General features: G+C 47.2%; 1 protein-coding gene across 1 annotated transcript; it reads right to left on the reverse strand.

The window, feature by feature from the left end:
- Positions 1–6132: 6132 nt before the first annotated feature.
- On the reverse strand, positions 6133–6913 carry LOC106660027 (early nodulin-75-like). The gene is made up of 2 exons (XM_014382838.1): positions 6895–6913; positions 6133–6797 (listed from the first exon to the last, which is right to left on the reverse strand). Exons 1-2 carry the CDS (start codon positions 6911–6913, stop codon positions 6133–6135), a joined length of 684 nt encoding a protein of 227 aa, XP_014238324.1.
- Positions 6914–11768: the final 4855 nt, after the last annotated feature.

The raw sequence follows: 11768 nt of genomic DNA on the forward strand, positions 1-11768 counted from the left end.
GAGAGAGAGAGAAAGAGAATAACTCAAGCCGAACAATCATAAATCATGACTTGGGAAAATTGTTCCTCGGCTACTTCTTTTTTTTTGCCCCGCGCTCTTTCTCGGGCAAAATAATCGCGCACACATACAGGACGAAAATGAACTGCCTATATATACATGCATACGTGCTATATGTGCAGTAGGGAAAAATAGCCGCTGCAAGCGTGTACTTTTTTCTCAACCCGAATATAGTGCAGCAGCAGCGCACATAAAAAATATATATATCTTTCTCTTTGTCGTGTGCAACTGCGGAGAGCAAAAAAGTTTCGACATCTGCTTGTTAGCCGTAGCCAACCGTATATATTTATACTCGCGTTATAGGGTACACTTAATACGTATATGTACTTTTTTATAACGTAAATGCATATATGGAAAGTATACATATGCGCAGGTGCATTTTCCTTTTGCGCGATCTTTTAAAATTAAAAACTTTCGCGAGCATAGAGCGACAAACAGTCGTCTTTGCTTGTGTTTTTTTTTCATCCTTTTGTTCGTTTTTTTTGCCAGAGCTGCTGTGTAGCAAAACGGCGACGCTCTAGGAATTGAGAGCCCGAGAGCGAGCGAGCTAGCAAATTTTTGCCCCAAAAAACGTTCGCGGAATATATGTCGTACGTGTCGCTCGAATTGCAACACTACACCAGTATAGTATACATAAAAGCTCCTCGCGCGCGCATTCGTCTGAAGAAAAGGCGAGAGAGAGCTAGAGAGAGAGAGTAAAAAACAGCGCGCAGTAATAGTAGCTCTGCAGCTGGTACTGCTGTATTTTGTGTCGGGTACAGAGAGGTTGCTAGCGCGCGCGCAAGTTCACGACGACGATCATCGAGCTCGGTGGCAGCAGTCGCAAAAGTCTCGTATATATACACAAGAGAAAGAAAAGGCGTCACAAAGAGTAAAGAGCTCGGCCGTCATTCAGCAGCAGCGGCAGCGGCAACGAGGAGGAGGATGATGACGAAGCGAGCTAGCTAGCTGTGTGCGTAAAAGAAGACGAAGAAGAAGGAGGAGGAGGGACCAGAATGCAGTATGTATAACGCTACGCAGCTCCGTAGCGAACATCCCTCAAAGAATCGTCGGAGATGCAAAGAGTCAGAGAGAGAGAGAAGCTGAGAGCAGCAGCAGCAGCAGCAGCTGCGAGTGAGAGAGAAAGAGTGCCGAGAACGTAGGAGAAAAATAAAAGGAGAGGAAAGGAAATCCAAGTGAAGAGCTGGAGGCAGCCGCAAAAAGCGCGTAGCGCGCGCTGGAGCCTCGGCAGCTTTCCCCGCTCGTCCACACTTTCACCCTCTCCTCTCCCTCCTACACCCCCTCGCAGCGGTATACTTTTTTTTTTCCTTTCTCTCGTTCTCTCTCTTTCTCTCGCTCTATGTATATATAAGCACGAGCTAGTGTAGTTATTCGCAAGCTCTGCAAGTGGTGGTAGTAGTAGTATAAGCAAAGAGCGGCTGCCACTGCTGCTGTTGCTGCTGCATTGGGAGAGGAAAAAAAAAGTAACGACCCATTGTCGGGCGAGCGAGCGAGAGCGCACAGCAGAGTTTCGCGGAAAATGGGGAAAAATACATGTATAACAGCAGTTGTAAAAAAAAGGAAGAAAAAAAATACCTTCGTTGCATGGTACATAGGTATACAGGAAAGCTTTAGCCAAGCTCGGGTTAAGGCGCGCAGGCGCAAGCACGCCCGCTGCTGCTGCTGCTGGTGTTGTGCGCTCAACGGCACAGCGCGCGCGACAGCAACAGCAGACTCCGACGATCGATGTGCTGCTGCTGCTGCACAAGAACGAGAGAGAGAGAGAGAGAGAGGCAAAAGACGACGCTAAAATGCAACCGCGCCCGCGGGCGACTCCGAGACTCCTAGTCGTCGACTCAATCTCTTTTCTCTTTTCTCTCTATATACTTGGGCTAGGGCTCTGCATAGGTATACATGTATATCTAACTCGAGTAATCTGCAGCTAAAAAAGTGGCTAAAAGCCTCCTTCCGTACGTGCGGATCGCTGCGATAAAGCCTCCGGAGCCGGCGATCTTTATCTCGATTTTCTCGCTCGCTCCTGCGCAGCCCCGCGCGCCCGCTCGAATAATATACTTTATCGAATAATAAGCTCGAAGGTAGCTGCTGCGAGAGAGAGAGCGAATAATATAAAAATTCCGAATCCATTAGTCCGTCCGTAAGTCCATATCATAATGACCATAATTTAGCGATGAGCGTACGCAAACGTGTGGAAATGTTCATAAGTGCATTTGCTTGCTTGCTTGCCTCTGAGCAGCAGCTCGCGCGTCGTGTAATCGGAAAGTCAGGGTCGTAAGATCGAGTCCTTGAGGATGCCATCGCCGAGCACATCGTCCAATATTTCACGAGTCCACCGTACTGGGCAAGCAGCTATACGTACGTTTCAACATATACGCGACTCTGAATATTCTCTTGCGCATATTCTCAGTCTTGTCCGCGCTGCGCGTGTATATAAACCACTAATATAATGACCATAGTGCATTATAAAGCCGTGCGGAGTTGCCGCTGCTGCGGGCTTAGCAGTCTCGGAGTACGTGACGTGACGCGTACACTGCACTCCAGAGCGCATCTCTCTTCTCTCTCTCTATAATAATATAACCCACTCTCGTGCGCGCGCCACGATCTCTTAATCTGCCCAAGGTTGCGGCGCGCTGTGTATACTGTATACGTGGCAGACGACGGGGCAACTCTGCACGACACACGGTAGCAAGCAGCAGGACGACTTCTCGTTCATCGTGCTTACATACGACTTTACACCTGTTTTCCGTACTGATTTATTTCCTTTTTTTCTCTCTCTTTTAAAGAATTTTTCACTTTCGCACGCGCACTAGGATATGTACAAATATCATTTATACGTATATTGGTATAAATCATACCCCGTAGTGTGTCGCATGTAATAGCCGACAAGCGACGGATTATATATATACACATCGTATATACACGTAGAGCCCGGGGAAGAAGAGAAATTGAGAGAGGGATGAAATATCAGGCTCGTCGTTCAAGCTTGACAAACCTGACTGATATGCATGGCGCCGCTCGCTCGCGAGCTATACGTAACAGCTCAGCTATATACTGCAGTGCTATAGTGGTAGTAGTAGTAGTGCAGCTGTAAACGACGATATGTCTCGCCTTTCCGTTTACCGCACCAGCCCCGTAGCCAGCAGCGCGTTCGCTTGGCGTCACACACGATATATACCTCGAAATATTTACACGCAAGCTCGACGAGAGCTTTTTTGCTCGCTATTATTTACTTTTTAACTTTAACGAAATATCGATGTAGAACGCAGCTAAATAAAAAAAAAGTACACCGGTTGCGGGAACGAGAAATAAATATCGCGCGATCGACGAGAATCATCATCGTTTGCGATTTGTAACGTGTACGTTTATATCGTACGTAGGTAGGCTTTAATAACATCGTTGCTGCGTGCAGGATATGCGCACGCCTAATAATAACACGGTATAGCGCGAGCGCGAGAGCTGCAGTGGATGCAGAAGCGACGCAGCGGCGACCTGTGTGTCTGTGTAAAGTGTATAAGACACTGCGCGCGAGTAATAATCCGCGTCAGTCACGCTCGACACTTCTGCAACCGTTGCGAAACTCTCTCGAACGATCATCGTCGTCGTCGTCGTCGTCGTCTCTCTCGGGCTCTCGAGCTCGCTCGCTCTCTCGCGCATCCGCATCGCATGTGTACGTGTGTGGGATATATACACAATAATAATAACAGATAGGTGCAAATTTACCCATAATCTGCCGCGCGCGCGCGTATACTGCATTGCACTGTCTATATAAATCCATCATCTTTTTATATTATACATCCACTCGGGGCTGCTCTCGCGGCGATATACCAGCGATCCGATGCTGCTGTGCCGTCTTTGAGATAATTAAATATGATGCATCGGCGTTATATGCATGGCACGCCGCCGCCACCACCACTGCACGGCACTGCACACGTGTGTCTGTACTGCGCGAATTGCACTTTATGCCGATATTTATATGGATGATGGCGAAATAATCCTACATACCAATAATATCGTCCCAGGCTGCGAGCGTCTCTAATTGAGATTACGATATTTTAATATGCCTCGATCTAATCCAAGTCGATTTGATCTCGACGCATTGTGTGTGTGTGTGCACCTACGCACCATTTTGTACACGCGTGTATTACACTTACCCGACGGGCTTGATAGTCAAATATATTTTTTAGCGTATGCACAAATTGTTGGAGTCTTTTTGACGTAACAGCTGCTGCTCGTGCGCTGCCGCCTAAGGGCTCGACTCGGTGCACTACATATTATACCAGGTAAAGATCATCGCCAGATTCTCATAGCCAGAAAGAAAGAGAGAGAGATGCGTAACGCAAGATAAACGCCCGGCGCTCGTATGCACTACTGCGCCACTCTTACGTGTATATGATACGCTTATGTGTGTGCATGTGTGCGCAATGTAATGTATGTATTACACGGACTCGACCTTCCTTATTTCACGCGCGCGCGCGCACGCCGAGCCGAGCTACAAAGGTATAGGCCGACTTTAATACCTCTATCTCTCCCATATAGCGCATATGAACCTCGTGTGCATATCATGGGATTGCGTTATGAGATTCTCGTATATATGTATTCGCATGCACATGTATTTGTGTGTGAGAAAAAGGTACACGTATCGCACGCACATACGTGCGAGTATATAAAAGACTCGATTTGCTCCGCGGTTGGTCAGTTGAATCACGTTCTTCGAGCTTTTGCCTATATACCCACGTAGTCATGAAGGTAAGTTTATACATGCAAATATCATGCGGCACTTATATCTCCGAGTTCTTTTTCTATCTTTCTTCTCGAAGACTACTTTTTTTTTCTATTTCTCTTGTGTGTTTTTGTTTCTCTCGCCCTCCAAAAGGTCGCAGGATTGTTCGGTGCTGTGGGACTGCTTCTGCTGCTGCAGTTGTTCAGCGTTCACGCCACTGGTAAGGTTTCTTTTCTTTTCTCTTTTTTTTTTAGTTATTTCTATATTTTATCCGACTTCATTTTTCTCACTCTCTCTCTCTCTCGCTCTCGACGTAATCGAGAATGGACTCTTCTTCCCATCGTCGCGCTGCGCCGCTGTCCCTTTTTTTACGAACTTTTTTTATCGCTCGCGGATGAGAGAGATCGTTTTCGCCCCTCACCACCTTCTGCTCCGTACTTCACCCCCGCACTCGTAGACTTTTCCTTTTTCTCAGCCCCGAAGGCGTTCGCAGACGCTAATTCCATCGGACGGTGATGATGTATTTTCTTTTCTTTCGGCGAATTATTTCACCTCGAGGCTCCGCAAGCGCGAACGTTATATTATCTCTAGATATAGTTATAGTACATTATAGCAGTCGAGACGCGCGTCGGAAAAATTCGCGAGAGTTATTTTAACGAGTCGAGTCGGTCTCGCGAGTTGCGCCCCGCGCGCGCGTATGAAATATAGCAGCATCAGGTGCATCGCACTCGGAGCTTGTTATATACTACACGTTTCCGTGTGTCTCTCGCCCTCGCTCTCTACTATGGTTATATACTTTTTTTTCTTTTTTTTTTACTCGCTCTCTCTCATTTTTTTACATACACACGTACACACATACATATGCACACAGAGCAAGTAGCCGCGACGAGTAAAACGAGGTCAAGCGGGCTCACCACCACATACGTATACACATACACACCTACACATATCTCTCTCTCTCTGGCTCTCGCAAGCCCTACGGATGTACGTATAGATACAGTGATATACGCGTGTGTGCGTGTACAGGGCGCACGAGAGCTTGCACGAGTCTGGGTCTGCAGTAGGTGTCTGCGTTACGGACGTGTGCAAGCGCGTACAGCTACCCAATCGATACGACGATTTTTTTTACTCTCTTCTCTCTTTTTCTCTCAACTCTTTTTTTTACTCTCTCTCTCTCTCCGCATAGCAGTGAAAATTTTAATCTGTCCTGCATCATTAATATCCGCTGCTGACGCGTGCGCTCGCCTGTTCTGCACTGTATAAGTACTGAGGAAAAAAACGGGGAGAGAGAGAGAGAGAGAGAGAGAGAGAGAGAGAGAGAGAAAGAAAAAAATCAAGCCATGTCGGAAAAATTTGATTCATCCTTTTCCATTGCCGCATGCTTTTTGCTTAATACGGTTATGTATCTCAGGTTGGAATCCATGGAGCTCGGGGGGAGGTAAAAAAATCATCAAGGTGATCCACGTGACCGGTGGTGGAGGCGGTGGAGGTTGGAAGTCCGGCGGTAGCAGTCGCGGATGGAAATCGTCCTCCGGATGGTCTAGCGGCGGCGGCGGTGGAGGCTGGAAACCATCGTCCGGATGGTCCAGTGGCGGTGGTGGATGGAAGCCTTCCTCCGGCTGGTCGTCGGGCGGCTCCAGTGGCGGTGGCTGGCCGTCGGCCTCGAGCTGGTCCAGCAGCAGTCTCGGTAGCTCCGGAGGTTGGCCGTCGTCGTCCTCCGGTGGCTGGAAGAAGCCCAGCAGCGGTGGATGGAGCTCCGGCGGTGGTAGCGGTGTCGGTGCCTTGTCCGTCTGGCCATCGTCCGGTGGTTGGCAGAAGCCCTCGTCCTCGGGCGGCTGGAACTCCGGCGCCGGCAGCAGCATCACCATCTGGCCGAGCAGTGGTGGAAGCAGTGGCGGTGGCTGGCAAAAACCGTCCGGTGGCTGGCCCAGCAGCGGCGGCGGCTCCGGTGGTTGGAGCAGCGGTGGCTCGAGCTCCGGTTGGCCCAGCTCGGGCAGCTCTGGCTGGAGCAACGCCGGTTCATCTGGTAAGTCAAAGTGCACACAGTAGCTGCATTATTGCATACAAGCAGCGCATCTTTTTCTTCTCCGCGTCTTTCTCATCCTCCAGTCACTCCTTACCTTGAATCATCATAATCATTTCGTCACAAGTTGTTGGCCGCCGCCGCGTCATTTGCATCGTGGTCTGGATAAACACTTCATTTTGTGCAACTCCTCACGTAGATAGCTCGTTATATTGCTGCAGCGCAGCTTCGCAATACGATCGTTATAATATACAAACATACCGGCGCGTAATTTTTGATTCTCTCTCTCTCGTTGGCTGACTACATTTTTTACTTTATATGATATCTTCACGCACGTAGTTGTACAGATATGTATAAAATATAAAAAAAGAGTAAAAACACCGCGCGCGCTTATAATTCGTTGGCACCGTTGACCTCATTTTTACATATATCCACACAGAGCCTCGCTCGCTCGCGGATTATGAAAGTTAATTGGAAGGCTCGTTTATGCACTCGCGCGCGTAGGTACACGTATACGCGCACACACACACTATAACACGGGCTATACTCGCTGCTTTTTGTGCATTCATACACGAAAAATGGTCCGCGCGCGTTTAATTTCCTTTGGGAAGCGGGTAGGGATCTCTAGCTCGCGAAAATACACACACAAGCTCTCTCGACTTTTCTCTTCTTTTTCGCGGTACGACGACCTTTTTTCCCCCAGCTTCTTTTTTTTTATTTTTTCGTTACTCGATTGTCTTGGCACGGACTGGAGCCCGCGCGCATCTATGAAAAAGTTAGCCTGCGAGTAGTATTATTACGAATCGAAGCGTACTGCAGGAACAAAAAATCGACAGTGTTCGGCGGATTTCTATAGATATAGTACATTAACGAGCTCAAACTTGATGTTGCGGTTGAAAGAATGACTTTTTCCGTGAATTAGCTCTCCCCCTCTCCCCTCATCATATACTTTTCCTTCGCTTCTCTATTGATGCGATAAAAAAGAGAGTCAAGATCTTTTGATTTGCGCTCGCTACTTCAGAGCAGCTCGAGGTATAGGTAGTAGTTTTTCGCGTATATAGCTTCTCTCGCGCTGGATAAAAGTAACTTGCTTCTCTCTCTCTCTCTCTGCCTTGCTACTATACGGGTACATACATACGTATACACATCTTTCGCACGCGCGGGACTACGACGACGTAGAAGAAGATGAGGCGCGGAGGGAGTAGTTGTTAATCGATTTTCGCACAGGGGCGTGGACGACTATACTTTATATCTAAAGCTACTGCAAGACGACGAAGACGACGACGTTTTATCTATATAAGCTTTTGAAAGTTCCTCTTATAGAGTAGAGGTAAGAGAGGCAAGAGAGAGAGAGAGAGAGAGAGAGAGAGACGAGCGAGAGAAAAAAATTTCCTCATCTTCCAGTTGGTATAATTTTGTAAATAGTGTACGCAGGGCTCGGCTGCGCACAGCTCAACTCAGATGTATAAACTCGCTCCTTCTTCTTTCTTTTTTTTCCAGGAGGATGGTGGGACTGAAAAAAAATGAGAGAAACAGGGACGCTCGATGGAAGATGCTTCGCACAATATATTTATAGCAAGAAAAAAAACAGAACGACGCGTCAAGTTGTTACCTTATTACGAGTGAGCGAGGGAGAGAGGAAGAAGAAAGTAGCAGCAGTAGCAAGCAGCAACTCGTCCTCAAATATATTGTATATGTAATGTTATTTTTGTACATGTAAAGTTTGTATACACGCTTACGGCGACGAAAAAAAAAAGAAAGAACGACGTGTTTGTACTGGCCCCTGCGCAAGGAGACAGAAAATTGTATAAGAAAAGCCATGTGAAATAAAGCAAGTATGAAAAGGAAAAAAAGACGTCCTGCTAGAAAAAAAAAGAAAAGAAGATCACCGAATGACAAGCGTGAGAGTGAAATCGTGTCTTTCCATTCGTGTGGAATGTCCATCCAGTGTGCGAGTAAATGTGTGCGAGTGTGTAAGCCGGTGCGCGCCGTTCCGGTACAGTAATGCACAGCTAGCTATGTATGTATTGGGACACGGCGGAGGCTAGTGGTGGTAATCGCGAGAAGAGGCTCTCGCCCGGAGCACATACGACTTCCGGTCCAAAGGTTTTCCGATATATCGGCTATGGCCGTGTGTGTATATGTGTCGCAGTCTAGCTCGAGGGCACACATCCTCGCTCTCGCTATATACGTACGTACGACGACAACGAGGCTATCTGCATGCATATTATGGCCCTGCTCGACCCGTTCACCTTCGCCCGCAACAACTAAAATCCGCAGTAGTAGTACCATTATAGGAGTTTTTCCTCTTTTTCTAATTGTCAGGTCTTAAATAATAATTACCGTCGACGTGGAACGGTGACTAAAGCTCGGAGAGCTAATTGAGCTCTCTTTTGCTCTCTCGTAGTCGGACGTATGTGTGCGCAGTGGGCAAGCTCGTACTACCTCCTACCCTCCCACCCTCTCTCTTTCAATTACGTTAATTTAAATCCTTCATCCACGCGCGCGCGCTCAGACTCTCGGTATATATAGCGTCTCTCTTAGAAAAGTACTTAGCCCCGAATGCAGCTCAGCCGCCGCCGACGCTTTTCCAATTGCATATACGCAGAGCAGCGGCTCGAGCTCATTTACTTTCATTACCTACATCTTGGGCTCTGGTGGAGACTACCTTTCTCGCCCCATGCATACGCATACACCACCAGCAGCACTTGGGCGAGAGTAAGATTTTATTTTTCCTTTCGCGCTCTCTCTCCTCATCCAGCTCCCTTTTATTTTTCATTTTTCTTGTATGTATCCGCGTATAGAAGGTGAGTGAACGCAATCAATGGGCGGCTCTATTGTGCGCAAAATTTTACAGAGGGGAGCCGAGCGCAGTAGTCGTAGATTGATTAAACTTTTTTACGAACGGACATTACGTTATTGTGCGGGAAATAGAGAGAGGGAGAAAAGTGAGCTAGGCTATATTATGCATGTACGGCATAAGCCGTGGAATTGGAGCAATGAAAATTATACGGTGTACATAATATACGCATATAATAAAAAGTTTACGCGTTGAAAAATTTCGCCCATAAAAAATATTTTCAATATATGTCTAGGAGGTCGCGGTGGTGTGCGTAGGCGTGCGCTAGGTGGGCCTCCTCTCCATCCCCCTGCCGCCGCTGCACTTTTGCCTCAAACTCTCGAGTTCATATACTTGCTCGACAGCCGTAAATATAAGTACTTATACATGGCAAGCCTCGAAATGCTTGGAAACTTGTCAGAGGTATGCGCGATGTATGTGTGTGTATATGTGCAGCGCAGTAAGCTGCTGCTATACGTATACACACGTAAATAATATCGTTTTGAACTTATAAACCCAAATCCCGTATAAAGGTCATGTACTGCGAAAGTTTCTTCGAGGCAGTCGAGCACGATAGGTTGAGTGAGCTAATCAGGCCGTATACAGTATAGCCTAGCGAGGGAGGTCCTTAATACAGACGGTGCACTTACGCGTTCGGCTGTGTAAATTATTATATATATGCGCACTGACTTTGAAGATGAAAGTTAGTGCGAAATAGGCTTGCTTCTCTCACTCATCCGCTACTCTCTTATACTCGTGTCTATCTGTGTGCGCGCGTGGAAACTACACAACTACGCTAATCTGCGGTTTATCATTTCTAGCGGCTTGTCGGCGCGTACACAGACGAGTCTTATATCTGCCACGGAGGAGTGACTGAAAGCATAAGAGAGAGAGAGAGAAAGAGAGAGGGATTTGATGACAATTGTCTTCGCAGCTACTTTATTTACCCCCCGAAGGCAATTTATTTATTCGCGATATCAATGAGGAACTACTGCTATACATACACAATTTATTACACCGAGCTCTGTAGGGACGAGTCGGAGAGGATTGTATAATGCGCGCGAAAGTTGGCCCCGGCAGTAGCAAGGCGTTAAATACTGCTCTCGGCGGCGAGCTACACACAACCAAGCCGCTCCCAGTTAAAATCCGTACTCCCAAGTTTCAAGCCTTTGAAAATTTACCACCGACGAATCCTCGCGCCCGTCCTTCTTCCCTTATAAGCGCAAGCCTGAGAGAGGGATAGAGAAACTTTATATTATAGCAGTTTTGATATTATAGATATGTGCGGCGCGTGCAGCGTCGTACTATTTGCCTCCGACGACACACTGTTATATTTCAGCCTTTAGTTTCTCTCTCGTCGACTATACTCTGTATGTGTCGTAGCAGTAGCAGCAGGTACGTGTGAGATATTAATACAGTACTTACATTCCATTAGAGCTGCTTCTGCTGCTGCTACTGTGTATAGCTGCTGCTGCTGGTGTACCAGTGCTTGGCAAGCTGCAATTATATGCCATACGTGCTTAAGTGATATTACATTTTCTCCTATAGCCATCTCTCTATGCGCGGGAGGGTGTCGTTTTACTTCGCGCGCAGCAGCAGCAGCGACGGCGGCAAAAGGACCTGAGAAAACTCGCTAATGTATTATATTCCCATATAGCACGTACGTTCCGTTGGTTTATATTTGCATTTAATCCTACGGCTTCGACTCTATATAGTTATAGAGCCACGTTCTAGAGTAATAGCACCGAAAATACTCAAGGACTCGGAAATTTGTTGAAATAGCGTAACGTTATATACATGCAGTATATATAGTAGTCGTACGAGGGGTCTCATCGACGAATTTCTCAACGCCCGGATGGCATATAGTCGTGCTGCAGCAGCGCAGCGCCAGAAGAGGAGTAAAATGTAACACTTGTACGTCTGCCTTAAGTAAAATTGGTCCTTCAATGGCTGCAGCCAATGTTATATAGGCGAATGCTATATAACCAACTTCATCGAACATGCCTTCGCCAAGTCGGCCCTCTCCTGCATACTAAGCAATCCGTCTCGATTCACGTTGACTCTATATACCTCGGCTCTCTCCTCTGCTTCTTCTTCTTTTTCTCCTTTATTTATTTTTCTTTCATTTTACG

Source organism: Trichogramma pretiosum, unplaced genomic scaffold (genome assembly GCF_000599845.2).
Source record: "Trichogramma pretiosum strain Unisexual culture from Peru unplaced genomic scaffold, Tpre_2.0 scaffold29, whole genome shotgun sequence".
Lineage (NCBI taxonomy): Eukaryota > Metazoa > Arthropoda > Insecta > Hymenoptera > Trichogrammatidae > Trichogramma > Trichogramma pretiosum.